This window comes from Vombatus ursinus, unplaced genomic scaffold (genome assembly GCF_900497805.2).
Source record: "Vombatus ursinus unplaced genomic scaffold, bare-nosed wombat genome assembly UNPS02014779.1, whole genome shotgun sequence".
Lineage (NCBI taxonomy): Eukaryota > Metazoa > Chordata > Mammalia > Diprotodontia > Vombatidae > Vombatus > Vombatus ursinus.
The window spans coordinates 62,693,986-62,713,387 of NW_020954557.1; the positions used below are offsets into that span (position 1 = coordinate 62,693,986).

The following is a 19,402-nucleotide window of genomic DNA, read 5'->3' on the forward strand; positions in this document are numbered from 1 at the left end:
GTAATAAAAGGATCATTCCTCACTTTTCCTTTAACAGTGAAGGTTGACCTTAATTGAAGAAAATAATAGTTTAATAGTAAAAAATTACACATAATTTATATTTTTTCATGTATCTGTATTTTTGTTTGTTTCTGTTGGGAAAGAGTACATTGGTTGGAGATGCAATTTTTTCCCTTAAATTCTGTCATCAGCATTAAAGTTAATGAATTGATGTGGACTATTAGAATGTTGTATTCTAAAACATGGTACCGAAGTGGCCAAAAAATAAATGCATATGGAATGTCTCAGAAAATGTCAGTATTTAACATTGAAAGTTTTTGATGATATAAAAAGTTGTTTTCATCTTTTTTCATGTAACCCAAAATTTAATATGCTACAACTCTAATTAATTTTCAAATTTAGAATATAAGGGCCTTGTATGGAAGCATATGAAAGTAAAATTAAAATGAATAAAAATTGAAATAAATCACAATCAATGCAACTTTTTAGAGAAATTAAAGGGCTAAAATCCCCTTTCAATATTGCATTGTCCCAAGATGGTGGCATTAATTTTTTTTAACTTAGTGAGTAGTGAGCATAGCAAAATAATCTTTTTTTAATGACAGATCAGTAATGCTTCCATCTTTCTGATTTATAAGTAGGTAGCAAATGTTAGAATTATTTTGCTCTAATCAATTACATAAACCTTCTAAAGCTGTTATAAAAATATATTGAAATCCATTGTTAAGCCCAGTTTTTATTAATGTACAATTCCATTCAGAATGCAGGCAGAGAATTCTTCCTGCTGTGTGCTTCACTTCAGAATTCAGGTCTATCTGTAAATAGCAACCCAAACCCAGCTGCAAACCTGTTTGCTTTTTCTCTTTTTACATACAACATTGCATAAATTTCATGAATAATTTCAGATCTTTGGTAGAAGGTGTAAAGCTTTCTACAGAGATAAGCTGACTATGTATGTGTGTGACACATAATACACATATACATACAATACTTAGTGCTGATCACATTTAGGCAGCAAATTCCTTGTTTTTATTTTTTTTTAAATAAAGATCATAATTCCTGTTTGTTTTAAATAAAGTATTCGTCTGCCCCCAATAGAGGAAAAGAACTAGAATTATTCTGTCATGTCATCTGGGAGGGAATCACATTCTATCTCTAGTAGCTTTTATTCCACATCCTTCCTGTAGCACAACTCCTCCCATATTGGTTTCTGAAAATCAGTTTGGATATTGGGGCTTTTTTGAACATTGATTTATGACAGCCAATAAGTGTATTACCTATATTTGTACCTTGTCCTTTTCTGCTGACTTGCAGGTGGTGAAAAAAAAAATTAAAAATTTTTATAAAGATCTGGAAGGTTTACTTCATCTGGAAGGCAGGAAGATCTGAAAGAATTGTAGCACAATTTGGATTTCTCACCCTGTAATTCATTATTTTAATTGCAATGCAGGCACAGCTGCTTGCCTCTTTTGTCCCACCCTAGTATGTATGTATGTATGTATGTATCTATCTATCTATATCATATGTAGTATGTCTTTTCTGTATACCTACACATATTGTCTATAGCATAAATCTGATTCATGCTTATGATCTAATAACTGGCATGCTATTGACATAGACATAAGGCCTCTATTGAAACTATTTTAATTTTCATGGGGTTGGAAAATGATGTCCCTGAGGGTTGTAGAATGATAGTTACACTAATCTTCCTTTTTTCTTCTTTTCTGAGCCTGAATTAGCCTATCATTGTGTGAATAGCTGAAAAACTTATTCCTCATTTTTACAGCATCTGATTTTATTTGTAAAGAATAAGAATCACTGTTAATCTACAAATATTTCACCTGTCAAGCAGTAAGCTGCTCTGCTATTTGCAATTTTCTGTTTTATCTTGTTAGCATGATTACCATATAAAAATCACATAAAAATTCTACCTTGCTTTTAAATACTTTAATTTAAGATTGACAGTGACTTGTTTAATTAAACGTACTTTCTTTTGGTGTTCCTGTATTTAGAAATTGAAATATAGTATTTCACTACCTTTATAAGATTGTGTTTGCATTTATTTAATTTAGAGTTCTTTTTAAAAGCATGTAGCCTTGAATGTTTGTTCTACATTTTTTTTTTCCACATCATTACTCTGGTACTGCTTGATGTAACTTGATTAGCTCCCTCCCCAGTCATGATTGGTAATTAAAATAGGCATTAAAATTAGTCACTTAGCAATTTTGCTGTTCAATTGGCAATTAAATTACTTAATTGCAATTAAAGTCCTAATTTTAATTGGCAAAATGATAGATGTAGATTTAAGATAATATGTATAAATACTTTAATAAGTGTCTATATAAGGATTACTTAATTACTCAACTTCAAGTTTATGCTGTTAACTTTAGAACTTTTAAGTGAGCAATGAAATTTATATTACATCTATTCAAAGGATATGGTAATTAGATTTATTACTTATCACTATAAGGGTCTTTGCTATAAGTTACTTTTGTAGCATGAAAATTATAGGCTTAATCACAGAATCATGATGAAGGGAAGTATATATCTATATATACCTGTATATAGATATATACACACCTATATAGATATATACCCTTGTCATAGATATCTATATCTATATATGCCCTTGTCTTAGTGACAGTACTTTGTCACATTTTTATGTTAAATTGAGGAATTATCCTAAACAGGCCCTAGAAGGAGACTAAATAAGTGATTGTATTTATTTAATCTTTCTACAGGAATGCTGGATAGTACAGACAGAATTGTAAATATCATTAGTTACTTCCAGAATTGCAAGTCACCCTGAAATATTTTTGGCATATAGGGGCTCATTTGCAGAGCATTATATAGCCTTTAAAAAAAGTCCCTGTTTTAATGAGGCAATTGTTTACTGAATATTAACAAAGAAATCTGAAACCAAGGTCACTATTCTTTGGGTTAAAAGATTTTCTAAATTTGAAAGTGTTAAACTGTTCAATTAAATTTTACTTTTCTATGCTTGCTCTTATATGTGTATGTGTGTGACTCAAAAGATGTATATTTTTAGCAGACAGTATTTTAAAGTAAGATTAAAATTTTTTTCATCACATTTTCAGTTTTACATTCATAGTTTTTAAAATGGATACATCTAGAAGAAAAGTGTTTTCTCCAGCACAGCCTCTCTCTCTTTACGTTATCTGTGTTGCAAATCAAAATAAGAAAGCTTTGTTTTATTTTAAAGGATAGTTTCTAGGTAGAAATGCACTGGAAAGTGTGTTAGACTTTTAAAAATATGAATGAAAATAAACCAAGCAGTTGATTTGTATAGGAGAGGAACAAAATATACACCTGGATTATATCTTGTCTTCAGATGAAATAGCAGAAAAGCAATCTTAAAAGAGAAATGCAGCCCTCCCCAACCCCCACCAAACCTGTTCAGAGTTTGAAAGTTCATTTTACTTTACTCGAAACATAAAGCTCACTTCTGACAAAACTATTTCCATTGGTATCTCTAGTTGTCAATATCCACTTAAAGAACATATCAAGTTTGAAGTCGACAACTAGGGGAGATGCTTTAAAGTTTATTTATTCTTGGGACACAACAGTTGTATTTTTCAATAACACTCTCCGCCCCCCCCCCCTTCTTTAAGGTGTTTTGTGTAGTAGTTCCCATGTCGTATTTGGGGATCATATAGAAATCCCTAAAGACTCCATCAGCTTGCATTGAAAAAGAAAAATTTTTAGGATTTAATTCAGATTGACTTTCTGTATTGAAGAAAGGTGTATTTTATTAAACTCAGTGTTTAAACTTGCATAAAATAAAATATTTTATCTGTAAGTATATATGTGATATATAGCAATTCTTTCCTTTTTAAAATAAAATTTTATAGTTTTTATTTATGTGCTATATGTCCTGTTTTAACATGTGGTCAGGAATATAGAGGATAATCCAGGAAAGTCACCTTTCTGTAATTTTTTTTCTGAAAAGTATTCTTGAAAAGGTAATGATAATTTTGTAATGCTTTTCCAGTTAATCTCAAAAGAAGTCTCTAGTTGACTTAAATATACATACAGTCCATTTTCATTCATTTATTTTACTATGAAATTCTTTGACTTAGCAATATTTAAACAGATATTGAAAATGATTTGATGAATTTCTCGTTTTCATGTGTCAGTTTAAAGGTAAGTCTGATGCTGGACTCAAAATCTCAAAATTGTCATTTTTAATTGAGTCAGAATACTTTCTGATGTTTATGTTTAACAGTCATGAAGGGCTGCAGTCATTTAAATGCAGAAGTTCAGTTCCATTTAGCCTAAAGCATCGTTTTAACATTTTCTAAAAGGTTGTTCAATCCTGCATTTTGACTCCATTATATATGTGTAATTAAACCTCTGCACACAAAAGCATTCTTATGTACCAGCAAATACACCCACAGGAATCCTCTTCTAAACTGTAATTTATTTAAACATGTAATCATAGGATTTTAAAACATGCTTTCATTTTTCCAAACTATATGCCAATTGGAACTGCTTGGTGATAAAATGAGTTTATTACTAGCTAGCATTTACCAAATACATGGTGAACTAAACATGAGCATGATGGGGAAATGCATTGTAAATCCAATTCAATGTGTATCAGACTCTGCTCCCTCTCTAAAAGTAGAGGACGCTAATATGTGTAGGTGTTTATGAATTTCAGTTTTTGAGCAGCACAGAAGTTATGTGTTTGGACCTGGTGTGAACCCTTGAATTTTATGTAGCTTTTAATGCTTTAAAAGAAAAAAAAAGTTTGTGGCTTCAGGCCCCCTACTGACAGAATCAGTCAATTACAGAGATTGTCGGTACTGATTGGACTTTCCCTATCAGTTCAATACTCAAATTATCTGTGCTGAGGAAAAGATTTAAGTTTGTTGGCTTTCAGCTCCAGTTCCAGCTCCAGCTCTGTTTGCAGTCTGAAAGAGTCTGGTGGAATATTTCCTTTGTGACCACTATAGAGCCACACTATAGGCCAACCAGCCTGACTAATAATGAGTTTATGTAATAAACGTTTGTTAACCTTACTCCAGCTTTCTTAAGTTGTGCTTTTAATGAATACCTCGACCTACAGGAAAATCCAGAGATTTGAAGACAGTAACTAAAACTAAGTTAAGAATAGAAGAAAAACTGCTCCCTACTTCCTTTTAAAAATCACCATCATCGTAAAGGATACTGTGAAAATTTGCTTAACTCGGTCAAAGGTTCAGTCATCAAGAAGTCAGAAACCACAGGATGAAGTTTAATAATTTTGGATACTACTGTTATGTTTAACTTTCTTGGACTGTGACTTACGGGACTCCATGCAACTTTCAGACTCTTACTATGAAATTCATTTCCCTAACCGAAGACTTTCACTCACTTGGAGTAGAGGAAGCTATGGTTAAGGTTCTTAACATCCCGTAGTGTATTTTGTAATGCTAATGGAGGAAACTAAGCTATCTGTTTGGATATGCATGTCTGAGTGGTGTGTGACTGCAACCTTAAAGTACTCCCAGTCCCCGCTTTTCTAGGGCTGGATTAAAAAAAAAATTTGCCACCAAGTCTGCAACGTGGCCGCGCTAGTTTCCGATGGCCTTAAAATAGCTGGTGTTAGCCCTGCCCACAGTCGGGATCAATGAGAGTTCCCCTCCTCACCCCGCCCTGCCCCCCTTGCACCAGGGGAAAGGGAGCTGGGGAGCACGCCGCTGGCTCGGCTGCGGCTGCTATTTTTGGCCGCGCCCGGCTCGGTGCGTCAATGACTGCGCCCCTGCGTCACGGCCACCCCCTCCCCCCTCCCATCTCCCTCCCTTCCAAACTCTCACTTTTTCCCTTTCGTTCGCATTGAATCTCTCCAGCCCACGGGGTGGCTGACGCTACTGAGCTCATGCTAATGAGCTATTATTCCCCGTTCTACCCTTCTCCCCCTCCCCCTCCCTACAGCCGCCACTGCTCCCCTCGCTCCCCCTCACTTCTCCCTGCCTTATTTTTTCTCGCGCCTGCTAGGGCACCGCGATGCTGCAGCGGCGGCGGCGGCAGCGGCAGCAGCAGCCGCCACCGCATCTGGGGAAACTTAAGGTGGTCACGTAGGTTTCCCCTGGGCGGCGGGGTAGCAGTACCAGCGGCTTTCCCAGCCTGCACGCAGTGCTTGGGACAGAAGCTCACAGCCTCGGAGAGGGCGGGGAGGGTAGGGTGAAAAGGTGAAGGCTGGGGTGCAGTTTAGGGCTGAGGGAGGCGACACTGGGTTAATCTTGACTGTGCCTTTTTCTAATAATGAAAATACAAATAACACGTAGGAATGGGGAGGATACAAATGGGTTACGGTAGCATGCCCGAAACCTTGCTGCTAGAGAAAAGGAATGAGAGTTGAAAGCAGTCGTTCAGAAGGAAGAGTGGATAGAGATTATACAGATACTTCCAAATTTTATTCGCAGCTGATTCAAAGCCCGCGCTAAATGTTTTAGGTTAGGGATCCCATTCCAGTTTGGGACAGACTTCTTCAACAAGTAGACCTCAGTGGGCTTTGGGACCCGAACCGCTGTGCTTCTCTTCTCTTGAAAACGCCAGCATTTCCTTTACTAGAAAGCATTCTGTGTCCTTCCCCCCTCACTGGTGCAAGGTGCTCTATCCTCAGCACCAGTCCAACAGATTAGCATGCAAAGTAGAGCTCAGGCTGTGACAGCTTTCTGGTGTTGCTTTAGGAGCAGTAACGCGCCGAACCCAACGCACACTGACATGCATACTCTCGGGACTCATGTTGATTACACCAAGGTTTTCTGAGGAAAATTGTGTGTTAACTCGATTTTTTTTTTGCGGGGGGGAGGAGGGGTGTCATTTTCCATACCACTCAGTTCAGGAGCAATGCAGTGTTTACTTGGGCTTATATGTATCTAGAGAAATGTAGTTAAAAAAAATACTTGGGGAGAGTGCTACTTTGAAGTTGAAAAGAATTGACCCGAGGTGGAAATAAAATCACCTTTCTCTGGGGAATGCACACCTGTTGCATGAAACTCTGCTGCATTGTCAGGAGAGGGGGACCGATATTTCTTAGAGATTCTAGTTTTATAAGAGGAGATTTGGTCCAGTGCCATCTTGTCTCCTTTATCCCAACCCTCTCTTCCATACCACAGTCACCACGTCCTCCCTCCTACACGTGGGTATGAGGGAAGAGGGCATCACACAAAATGTAACGGCTTTTTTTTTCTGCAAGAGTGGAAAATATGGGAGGGGGAAGGGAAGCACTGAGAAAAGGGAAACCCCGATTTAGCAGTCGGGTGCAATAGGCTTCAATGCACGATTCAGCGCCTGGGGATGAGATTGGGGTGTAGAGCGGGCGGGGGTAGGGTGCGGGGAGAGGGGAGTTAGAACAATGAAAGTAAGTATCGCCCAATTCTGTGCGCCTACAGGTGCGTGTTACCTGGCACATTCAACCCCTCTCAGCCATCCTTTCACTCCCTTTCTTAATCTCGCCCACCCTTATATCCCGTTTTCGCTTTTGTTGGTACTCTTACACTTCTGGGCTGCCAAAACTATCTGTGAATTGGAGAGTTTTGGAGAAGATGGGGCAAAGTGAGCTTTACTGGCTTTACGGGCAAGAGTGAGTAGGTTTCACCTATTTCGGAAAGAAAAAAAAAGAAAAGGAAGAAATGAAAAGAAAAAAAGCCCAACTCGGCTAACAAGGTGAACCCAGAACGGTTCCCACCTTAAAATCTGCCCTGCTTGTGACGTCAGGTCGGAAATTTACCAAAGCGAGAGCTGGCCAACTGTATGGGGAGAAACAGCCCTAAGGAGCTGGGATTGGGCCGCCTGCACTGACGTGTGCTGACGCTTGGAGACTAGGTGCATGTTGGCTGTGGAATACGGAGCCCACATAAACAAAGGCACATTGGAGGGAAGGGCCAGTCTGTCCGGCTGCTCTCACTCTGCTACATGAGTACCGCACTTCCCCAGCAGCGCTTGTAACTAGCAACTTCTCTGGACCGATTGTTTTTTTTTTTTTTTTCCCTTTTCACCGATCTAACCCATCCCCTCCCCTATCCCCCCGCCACCCCACCTCCTAAAGGAAACTGCACTTCAAGACAGTTGAATGAATGAAAAGAGACGTGGAGAACCATTAAGTAAGTCTCTCTCTCTCTCTCTCTCTCTCTCTCTCTCTCTCTCTCTCTCTCTCTTTCTCACTCTCTCCTGTGGATATGGGTATGGGGTCTGTGAATTGTGCGTTCGGAGAAAGGAGTGAAGAAGGGAAAGGGGGTCCGGAAGGGTGATGAAAGGGAAGTTTTGTGAATTGCTCCAGAAGGCGTTTTTCCTAACTAAATGTCTAGGGCTAGGAACAGTACATTCTCGGTAGAGGCTTCTAGTCTGCTAATTGGGAAACGCGGAAGGAATACTTTTTACAGTCTTGGCAGCTGCTGTCTTCCCAACTTCGACTTTGAAATTTCTACTCAGTGTTCCTCCATATCGTTTTTCCTTAGAGCAGATGTGAATTGGTCATTTGGACACTGAATCTCAAAGGTCGTGTGTATAGTAAGGCTTGAACGCTCAGGGATAAGTGACAGGAGGAAAACTTAAGTTTATGTGTTGCTTGGGAACTGTATCACCATGGTTAGCAAACGTGCTGGTGTTTTGAAGGCTGCTGTTTCAGAATGGGTGCTGTTAGTACAGTATCCTCTTAGTTTCCCCAAATTTCTGTGTTCTGACATATGTGGCTCATTAGTGAGAGGGGAAGGAAGGGAGGAGAGAAGGATAGAATGGAGAGCAAGAGAAGAAGGGAAGAAGAGGGATAGAGAGATTAAGATCACTTCCTGAATTAATCTGCAAACCTGGTGTTAACAAAGATAGTTATATTACCTTTTGGTGGAGGTAATTGCACTCCCCCTCCTGGAATCTAGTGTCTTGGCCTTCCAGTTGTGAAATATGAAGTCAAAAGCAAGATAGCTAAAACTGAACAGGAAAGGATATCTAGCTTTTTTTTTTTTTATTGACATACTTGTACTCTCAGATGCCTTAAAAATGGGAATGTCTGAAAGTTACCAGGACTGTTATGTCTTGTTTTATTAAAGAGAGAAACAACTTAAGCTGGTAGTACTAAAGGGGTCATCTTGCCATATGTTTAAGTGCATCCAAATGAGTCAAGGACTGTCTTTACTGTGTTGCTCTTTGCCTGCATTCTTTCTGTAAAAATAGGCTTTCCTCACATAAATGTACATTCCAAAATATGCCCAAGAAGTTTCTTAGAAATGTGAAAAGGAAGTAACCTATGTCTTCAAACAGAAGATTAGTCATTTTCATATATGTAGAGGGATTATTAGCCCTTTTCCAATTGCATTCTCACAATGTAGGCCTGAAGCATACTTCGTAACTTTGAAGAAGAGGTGGAGAGTAGGAGGTCAGAATGGTTTTTCATATTTTTATATTCTTTTTCTTTGGTTAACTTTTTATTACATTTAAATTTGCCTACTGAAAACCTTTCACTTGAAGGTTCCAAAATGACCTTTTTGCAAAACTCTGGTCTTCATTTCACCCAGTGTCTGATTAAAATTATGACAGAGACAACCCATTCTCTTTTACCTAGAACAAGGGGTGGTGTTGGTGGTGGTGGTGTCAATTCATGACATTGTAAGTGTTAAGACAACTTGCCGTAAGTTTTTTTTTTCCTTCATAAAAGAAAAAGAAAAACCTTTGTACAACTAACTATATGCCAGATTGTTGTGGGGGAAACATTTTAATTATATCTCTTATACTTTCATATGTCATGTGTTTTATTTATTTAAAGGCCATACTATGTATTTCAGTGAAATATGCAGGTTGGTGTAGTTGCTTGTGTCCAATAAATCCCTCCACAGTAACCTGAACATATCATATCTGTATTTCAGGGAACAGGCTGGACAGACTGGACTATTCACTTATTTTCTAATATCTTGGAAACTTTGTCCTCCATTGAATTACGACACTGTCCACCTTTAATTTCCTCGAAAACTCCTGTAACTCGGCTGAAGGTTAGTGAATTTGCTTTTCAGTTTTACATTCTTCTCTCTTTAAAAGTCCTTCAAGACCCCCCCCCCCCAAAGCAAAGTCATTGCATTCAGCAAGCCAGTCCTATTACCCGAATGCCGCCTTCAGAATAACTTATCACCTGGCAAATCCCAACTTCCTCAGGTTGCTCCTGAACAAGCTACCTGAACACATATTAAAATAGAGACTGTTGGGTGAGTGGGTGGGGTTGAAAAGGAAGTAGGGGTGTTTCACTATCCTTTATATCCTACCTTTCTTCTTTTAGATCCCCCCCTTTTTTTGAAGGTCAGCGCCTGCAACACGGATTGTCTTTCCCCTCTTTACTCTCCCTTTCCCTCTCCTAAATTGCAGTGCTGTGTACAGCTTACTTAATACGGAACCGCCGTATGGTTGATCCAGGTGCGCAAAAGGTGTACAAAAGCAGGAGAGAAAGTGTTCACTTGACCAGGCTGAGTGTATATCACCCTGTTTCGTTTCCAGCCATGCCCTGTGTTCAGGCTCAGTATGGGTCATCGCCTCAAGGAGCCAGCCCAGCTTCCCAGAGCTACAGTTACCACTCTTCGGGAGAATACAGCTCCGATTTCTTAACTCCAGAGTTTGTCAAGTTTAGCATGGACCTCACCAACACTGAAATCACTGCCACCACTTCTCTCCCCAGCTTCAGTACCTTTATGGACAACTACAGCACAGGCTACGACGTCAAGCCACCTTGCTTGTATCAAATGCCCCTCTCCGGACAGCAGTCCTCCATTAAAGTGGAAGACATTCAGATGCACAGCTACCAGCAACACAACCACCTGCCCCCACAGTCCGAGGAGATGATGCCGCACTCAGGCTCCGTTTATTACAAGCCCTCGTCGCCCCCGACGCCCTCTACTCCCGGCTTCCAGGTGCAGCACAGCCCAATGTGGGATGACCCAGGCTCTCTCCATAACTTCCACCAGAACTACGTGGCCACCACCCACATGATAGAGCAGAGGAAAACGCCGGTGTCTCGCCTCTCTCTCTTCTCCTTTAAGCAATCGCCCCCGGGTACCCCAGTATCCAGCTGCCAGATGCGCTTTGACGGGCCCCTCCACGTGCCCATGAACCCGGAGCCGGCAGGTACCCACCATGTGGTGGACGGGCAGACCTTCGCTGTGCCTAATCCCATCCGCAAGCAAGCGGCCATGGGTTTCCCAGGGTTGCAGATCGGTCACGCCTCGCAGCTGCTGGACACACAGGTGCCGTCTCCTCCTTCCCGGGGATCCCCGTCCAACGAAGGGCTGTGTGCTGTTTGTGGGGACAACGCAGCTTGCCAGCACTACGGCGTGCGCACTTGCGAGGGTTGCAAAGGTTTCTTTAAGGTGAGTTGGGGTGGATAGGCTTAAACTTCAGTCTTTAGCATTGCGTTGTGGGAAGAAGGGAAAATTAGGTTCCCCCTCCATCAACTGCTTACTTAGGCGGGAAACTGCACTCATGATCCCCACAGGAATTTCCTTGGGGTGCTGGGGTTCGGTGTGGGGAATGGAGAATTGCTTTTCAGGAGCTGACGCTAGCAGGGGCACTACTCGGAAAGGGAGCTAGGACTGCTTGCAAGACAAGGCCCTGGCCTTGAAATGGCTTACAGGTCGTTGGGCAGAAGTTGCAAGAGGCTGAGTTGGAAAAGGGACATTTGCATGTGATAGGAGCTGCCTTCCTCCTTCAGATTGAAATTGGTTAGGACAGAGAACCGTGTCTAAGCTAACCAAGTGGAACAGAATTCCCTGTGGTAAAATTAAGTGATCTCTTTATTTCACCATCCTGATTGAATAATCTTATCATTTTAAATAGAGAAGGTCTCCAAGGAATGTAAATAATATGAATGCCCACGGATTTGTATTTACTGAGCGTCTCCTTCTCCTTCTCTTGGCATATAAAACACAGCAAGGAGCTGCAAGGTTAGCTCAAATGTTAACGCTATTAATTTTCTTCTGTTAAATGCCCTGGGAAAAAAAAGGGGAAAGAAAGAAAAGAAAAGAAAAGAAAAAGGGGGAAAAGGGGAGGGAGAACGTCCCAGCAGTTCGGAGATGCTTTTTTGATTCTTTAGATTGCTGGATTTATAAACGAAATTAGTTCTCAGTCTATAATGTCTGTCTATCTGTCTGTCTGTCTGTCTGTCTCTCTCTCTGCAGCGCACAGTCCAGAAAAATGCGAAATACGTTTGTTTAGCAAACAAAAACTGCCCTGTTGACAAGCGGCGCCGAAATCGCTGTCAGTATTGCCGATTTCAGAAGTGCCTTGCTGTTGGGATGGTTAAAGAAGGTAGGACTCAGGAAGTATCTTCCTGCCTCTCCTCCCTGAAAGCTCATATCCTTCCACCTTTCCTTCCTCCTCTCATTCTCTTTCCCAAGTCCCTTCCTTCCCACCCAACTTCCACATGCCCTGTAAGCCCCCAAGGGCTTTGTATTCTAGGCGGGATGTTGATCTCTCTCAGAGAGGCGTCAAAATTTCCTTGATTTAACTATTATGACCCATTTGAAGGAAGAAATAAAATGAACCCATATTTATATGCTTCTCCACTGTAGAATACTTTACAAATTCCGGGTGTCTACACGTGTTACCCGACTCCCTTCTTGAACTTGCCTCTCTTGTTGAGGGGAGGGGTACGGTGCTGGGCAATTGGGGACTGGGCATCAGGGGGAGGAAAGGTTAGAAAATGTGAAGGTCTTTTTCCCTTTCAGTGGTTCGTACAGACAGTTTAAAAGGTCGGAGAGGTCGTTTACCGTCGAAACCGAAGAGTCCCCAGGAGCCCTCTCCCCCCTCTCCCCCGGTGAGTCTGATCAGTGCCCTGGTGAGAGCCCATGTCGACTCCAACCCGGCTATGACCAGCCTGGACTATTCCAGGGTAAGCTGGAGATAATATTAATATACAGACTGGTAGGGTTGTTCACACACACCCCATCCCCACCACATGAGCCCACAGAGAAGAAAAACAGCTGCAAACACGTAGGAAAGGAGTTGGAAAGGCGAAAATGTATGTACAGGCCAAGTCAAAGACTAGGTAAAGAGAGTAAGAAACCAAGGAAAGACAGAAAGGTGGAGATAAGTATTCACAGAGAACAAATGATATTGACCGAATCTTTTCACTCTCTATTCTTCCTAGTAAGAAGGGCGCTGGCTCGCAGGAACACACACACACACACAAGTACACACACACAGCCTTGCTCGAATTTGCAGGGCTGAACTGACCCATTCTTTTCAAAAAGTTTGTAAAAAGCCTCACTTGTGTAAAATGTTTTCTTCCCTCCCACCCCCAACACTCTTTATCCAATATTTTTCTAGCTGAGTTGTATTAAACATGCATCTGGTTCGATTACCATGCCAATTGCGATGTGGGTGACCGTAAAAAATAATCCCAACATCGGTTGTGAAATACTAGAAGGATCATAAAGGGCATGTGGTTGGAGGGAGGAGGGAAGGGAAAGGAGAAATGGGGGTTGGGGGTGGGGATAAGTAGCCAGAATCATTTATTTTATTCCAGCTGTGAGAAATATACCCGCTTTAATTGGTAGAAGTATATGATGAAGCATATAGGCTTCTGAAAAATTTTTATTAAAGGATCTGCAAACGGTGGCTTTTCATGAGACTAACTCCGGGACTGGCATGAATACTAACGTGTCAATTGTTTTGTGGAGATAAGAGTCAACATTTCCCCATGCTGGATGGCACTGTATTTAGTCTGTAGAGAAATGGCAATTTACATATTTAAAGCAGCGACCTCATAGCACCATCCCTAATTGAATTAATTGCCCTGGAACATCTAATTTCCTTACTGGTCAGAGAGAGGTTTAATTGTTATAAAAACCTGGCTCCCCTACTAGAAACGGGGTTAGCAATTTCACGGGTTATATATTTTAGAGAACCTCATTAAGTGCTTTTTAAAATGAAATTCCAGTTCCAGGCTAACCCTGACTATCAGATGAGTGGAGATGACACTCAGCATATTCAGCAGTTCTATGATCTCTTGACCGGCTCCATGGAGATCATCAGAGGATGGGCAGAAAAGATTCCAGGCTTCACTGATCTTCCCAAACCAGACCAAGATCTACTTTTCGAATCTGCTTTCTTGGAACTGTTTGTCCTGCGATTAGCATACAGGTAATGAGGAAGGAAGGGAAGAAAGGCAAGACGGAAAAGAGATGAAGAAAACAAGGAAGAGAGGAAAGAGGAGAAAACAGGGAAAGGAAAGATAGGGAAGAAGAATGAAAGAAGGAAACAAAAGAACAAGAATGGGAATTTATTGTAGGAAAGAACAAGGGAGAAACAAAAGGAAGAAAAAAATTAAGAAAAGAAAGAAAAAGAAAAGAAGGAAGAGTGGGGTGGAGATGGGGTAGGGGGCGTTCTTGATTGTTATGAAATCAAACCCTTTCAAGGTCCACTGATCTACATTTTATTAACTCCTCGGTAATTAGGTGCCTTTTAAATCCCCCATTTATTGCTCTTCAAGTAATTAGTTGTTTAGCTTTTCTTTTCTTTTCTTTTTTTTTTTTTTCCTTTTCTCTCTCTTTGGTATTAATTGCAGGTCCAACCCAGTGGAGGGTAAACTCATCTTTTGCAATGGGGTGGTCTTGCACAGGTTGCAATGCGTTCGTGGCTTTGGGGAATGGATTGATTCCATTGTTGAATTCTCCTCCAACTTGCAGAATATGAACATTGACATTTCTGCCTTCTCGTGCATTGCTGCCCTGGCGATGGTTACAGGTCAGTCCTCTTAGCACTTTCCCATCTTCAGTCCTGCTCTGGGTACTCTTACTGGATTTCCCTTTACCGGAGGTGGGGGATAGGGGGGTATTTCTAATCTTGTCAAATCGCTAACTGCCTTTTTTGCATTCTTGTTACTCCATTCCCCCCCACCCCCACCCCAGAGAGACACGGACTCAAGGAACCCAAGAGAGTGGAAGAACTGCAGAGCAAGATTGTAAATTGTCTCAAAGACCACGTGACTTTCAATAATGGGGGTTTGAACCGCCCCAACTATTTGTCCAAACTGTTGGGGAAGCTCCCAGAACTTCGCACCCTGTGTACACAGGGGCTACAGCGCATTTTCTACCTGAAACTGGAAGACTTGGTACCACCTCCAGCAATAATCGACAAACTTTTCCTGGACACATTACCTTTTTAAGACTTTCTCCAGCTTACTTCAAATGAACTGGAAAGGAACGTGAACTGTCTGAGGGTGGGAATTCCCACGTGCACAAAAGCACCTCTGGGTGCCTCTGCTCCATCCCCCCCTTCCCAATTTCCTAACCCATCTCTCAACCTCCTGCCCCTACATCTCCCCCACCCAAAACAAAACTGTTGCTATTTCCTAACCTGCAGGCAGAACGTGAAAGGGCATTTTGGCTCTGGGGCATCCTGGATTTAGAATATGGACTACACACAATACAGTGGTATAAACTTTTTATTATCGGCTTAAAAAAAAGAATTTGTGATTCAGAAGAAGGACTTCTATTGTAAGACGAAAAATGTCTGATCACGCCGGGTGCTGCAGCTAAGACAGATTGAATACACACACAAAAGTATTAAGGTGACCCACAAAGTATCGCCCTTTTAAAGACAAAGTTTTCTGCTGTAAAAGAAAGCTGTAATATATAGTAAAACTTAATGTTGCGTGGGTGGCATGAATTAAAGAAGGCAAAGGCTTGTAAATTTATCCAATGCAGTTTGGCTTTTTAAATTATTTTGTGCCTATTTATGAATAAATATTAAAAAATTCTAAAAGATAAATGTGTTTGCAAAAAAGGAATAAATTACTACACAAAAAGGGACAGCATGTTGATTCTAGGTCGAAAATGTTATAGGCACTTGCTATTTCAGTAATGTCTATATTATATAAATAGTATTTCAGACACTATGTAGTCTGTTAGATTTTATAAAGATTGGTAGTTATCTGAGCTTAAACATTTTCTCAATTGTAAAATAGGTGGGCACAAGTATTACAAAACTGAAAATCCTGACAAAGGGACACATAGTGTTTGTAACACTGTCCAACATTCCTTGTTTGTAAGTGTTGTATGTACTGTTGATGTTGATAAAAGAAAGTTTATATCTTGATTATTTTGTTGTCTAAAGCTAAACAAAATTTGCATGCAGCAGCTTTTGACTGTTTCCAGAGTGCTTATAATATACATAACTCCCTGGAAATTACTGAGCACTTTGAATTTTTTTTGTGTTTTTTTTTAATGTCTAAAATTGTCAGTTAATATATTATTTTATGTTTGAGTAAGATTTTTAATATTGCCATATTCTGTAGTATTTTTCTTTGTATATTTCCAGTATGGCACATGATACAAGTCACTGCCTTTTTTCTATGGTGTATGACAGTTAGAGACGCTGAATTTTTTTTCTTGAAAAATTCTTTCTTTGAGAAAGACAATTTTAATGTTTACAACAATAAACCATGTAAACGAATATAATTTTGTCTTCTTTTTGTGTCAGGAGAAATACTAAAATGCCAACATGTAATAATAGGCAGAGTGGAGAAAAATAAGGGAAGGGTGACTGGTTTGGAATCTAAACTTACTAGTCAACTGGGGATCCCACAAGTTTCAAACTTAAAGCCTGTGTATATTCTCATGCTAAGTAAGCAGGTCTTTAAGCTGATTACATTGAGAATTAAGAAAAGATTTTTTTTAAATTCTCAAAAACCCTGAATTATCCCAATTAGAGATTTATAATTATCAAAATAGCAGAAGAGTTTTTCAGTTTTGCCTGAACAGAGACAGAAGAGGATTCCAGAGACCAAAAGCACTTGGACTTTCGCAGTTGATAATCTTGGTCAAGTTTCTGTCTTGTAGAGAGTTTAAGCAACTTTTATGACATTAGACATCATTATGGATTTATGGCATTATATATTACTTTTCAAAAGCTAACAACTTTGCCTTTTCACAAATCCATACTGATTGCTAGGGAAATGTATTGAGAAAGTGCTTCTGAGGAGCTGAAAAACATTACAAATAGTTTAGTTTTTTGGTCAATTCTAATATACAAACAACATTTGGATTCTTTTTAAAGTCTTACTCCTCTTCCCCACCATTTCCCTTCCCTCCCACCAAAGGATAGGGTATGGAAGGATGACGAGTGGCTTAGCTGTAGAATAATATTTCCAGCCCAGAAGTTTTTGAGATAAATAATACAAGACTTATTTGCCATGATCTGACTGGGGCATAAATAAGTTATGACACAGTCTGGTAGAGTCTACCCAGCAGTAACTTTCACCAAATAAAGCTACAGATACAGAAGCCTGTGTAACTATTCAGACCATCTTCTTCCTTTCTTGTTTTTCTGAGTGAATGGATGAGATACAATACCATGTCACTGCCGTGAAGAGCGAAAGAGTGTAAGTTAGTGATAATCAAATAATGTCACTGCAAATTTCAAATGACCACCTGTTTACTGGAATAAGAATGCAGACCAGGCATTATTATTTCAGAGATTCTGAATTGGAGAAAGCTAAATGGCGGGTTATCTTTCAGGTTATTACTTCCTACCTTTGCTTTTTTGTTTTTCCTTAAAAAAAAAAAAAGCTGTGTTAGGATACGAAAATAAAAATAAATAAAGAATGCGCATCTTGGAGATAGTTTAAGGAGATTTCTTCTTTGATGTTTCTTTGCACATATATTAATTAGAATGAGAGGATGGATGGATAATTTTTTTTTAAAGTAGAAAACTGAAATGTCCCATTTCCCGGATTTCTTGAAAAGGTAAGTCTATCTATTTCCTTCATTTCCAAAGCGTTAGGGCAATCAGAACCAGAAACTAACTGAGCTAGCGTTCTCTGAAGTGAAGAGGTCGGAGCATCTGTGTTGAATTGCAAGATTTTAACCAATGGACCCACCATCGCTAGGCAAAGAAGGGCGGATAAAAGGAAAGTGTTTTGCGAATGTGCAGTTGTTCTTTCTCCAACCTAATCTTTTCTCCCAGGTGCAAGCCTCCCCTTGCTAGTTGAATTCAAACTCAAATTCTTGTCTTGATTTCCCTGAGACCCAGACTAAGAAACGAACTCAATTGCTCTCCTCCCTAAGGAGGGACAGCGAACCAACCAAGGCTAACGGGATCTCGGATCTTTGACTCTCTGGGGAATTTGGGGGTGAAAGATGGGAGGCGGGAGCTTCTCTAACAGCTGAGGGCACATTGAACAGGCTCGGCATACAAATTTAACTGAACCTTTAGGAGGAAGCTAGTTAGAGCTCTTTGTCCTTTTTCAACTCCAGCTTCTGTTTCTTTCAAACTCTGAGCTCTGCTCTGGATGTTCAATGGAATGTCAGGCTGTGCAGAGAAAACTCACCGCCCTTTCCCCTTGGCTATCCCCTCAGGTTGGCGCATCGAGGATCTTTTCCTGTCCTCTCATTTTTATTTTTTAAACCAAAGCATAGGAAAATAACTCTCACACAAAGCACAATGGTCTGCACTCTGAGAAAGTACAATAATATTAATTCAAACTCCCTTAGAGGCAGGCAAAAACTTTGTTCCAGAGAGTTTTCTCCCTCCTTTCTTTCACTGCCCTTTCCTCATACACCTCGACACCCAGATTTTCCTCAATTCTAAGCTTCAATTGGTCAGGACATCCTCTAGTAAACTGATTTATAGAGACATGAGTTTCCAGAAATGGTTCTATTTTCCCATAAAGGTAACCGATGTTCATGTTCCAGGTAATTTTTTTAGAAAGCAATGGATTGATGGAGTACCCAGTTTGAGGGGGAAAAATCGTTAGTGAGCCTATCTTTTGCCCAGTCCTCCCCTTTTTCTGCCTTTCTGGCTAGCTGGGGCTGGGCGGGGGGCATCCATCTACCCCACCCTCCTCTCCCGTGTTACAAGCCCATCTGGTATTACCTTCGTTTTTATTGATAATATGCTTAGAAAGCCCACCTTCTAACTAGAGAAATTCAGCCCGGCCAATTGATGACATCGTTCTGTTGACAACTGCACCTTGAGTTCTTATCCTGTATAATTTTTGGGTGACTGGTTCTTTCCCTGAAGAGTCTGGAATTGTTCTTCCTCTTATTTTTTAAACAGGTCTTCAGAGGCTTCCAAGCTTTATCTGACTAGGCAACTCTTGTGCCATGAAAGCCAGGTGTGGAAGACACACGACTTGGGGGTTGAGTATTATCCCGTGGAAATGCACGTAAAATTTAAGTGTACCACTTGCATGGAAAACTTAAGTATGGCACTTGACCCCATGGATCTCTGCAGGCATACATTTTTTATGTGAATTTATAATTATGTATGCATATTTTTAAAAAGTAGCTTCTTACTAGAGCAACACTTCGACGAGGCAAGCGTGTTTGTTAAGAGGAAGATGCATTTGAACCTTTTCTTGATCATAGACAAGTCTTAGAAAGAGGAATGCCACTTCAGCTCCCTAATTCTCCTCAGG

The 19,402-nt window shown here is 40.3% G+C and overlaps 1 protein-coding gene across 5 annotated transcripts; it reads left to right on the plus strand.

The window, feature by feature from the left end:
- The first annotated feature begins 7,897 nt into the window (after positions 1-7,897).
- Positions 7,898-15,753, plus strand: LOC114045957 (nuclear receptor subfamily 4 group A member 2). Of its 5 annotated transcripts, none has more exons than XR_003569441.1 (8): positions 7,898-8,111; positions 9,867-9,989; positions 10,357-11,351; positions 12,159-12,288; positions 12,708-12,871; positions 13,922-14,124; positions 14,670-14,727; positions 14,892-14,924. XR_003569441.1 is itself a non-coding variant. In XM_027866171.1 (8 exons), the coding sequence occupies exons 3-8, from the start codon at positions 10,392-10,394 to the stop codon at positions 15,146-15,148; spliced, it is 1,893 nt and encodes a 630-aa protein (XP_027721972.1). In that variant the 5' UTR covers positions 7,898-8,111; positions 9,867-9,989; positions 10,357-10,391; the 3' UTR covers positions 15,149-15,753. The 5 variants fall into 5 exon arrangements, 4 of the variants coding, with proteins under 4 accessions (XP_027721972.1, XP_027721974.1, XP_027721975.1 ...); XM_027866171.1 differs by having other exon boundaries at positions 14,549-14,727; positions 14,892-15,753; XM_027866173.1 differs by having other exon boundaries at positions 12,708-12,796; positions 14,549-14,727; positions 14,892-15,753.
- The last annotated feature ends 3,649 nt before the right edge of the window (positions 15,754-19,402 follow it).

Excerpts from the sequence above, each read along its gene's own strand:
- LOC114045957 (XM_027866171.1), top strand. The coding sequence starts at position 10,392 with ATGGTTGATCCAGGTGCGCAAAAGGTGTACAAAAGCAGGAGAGAAAGT. Across the intron at positions 14,125-14,548 it reads GTCCTGCGATTAGCATACAG|GTCCAACCCAGTGGAGGGTA; the intron begins GTAATGAGGAAG and ends TATTAATTGCAG. Across the intron at positions 14,728-14,891 it reads TGCCCTGGCGATGGTTACAG|AGAGACACGGACTCAAGGAA; the intron begins GTCAGTCCTCTT and ends CCCCCACCCCAG.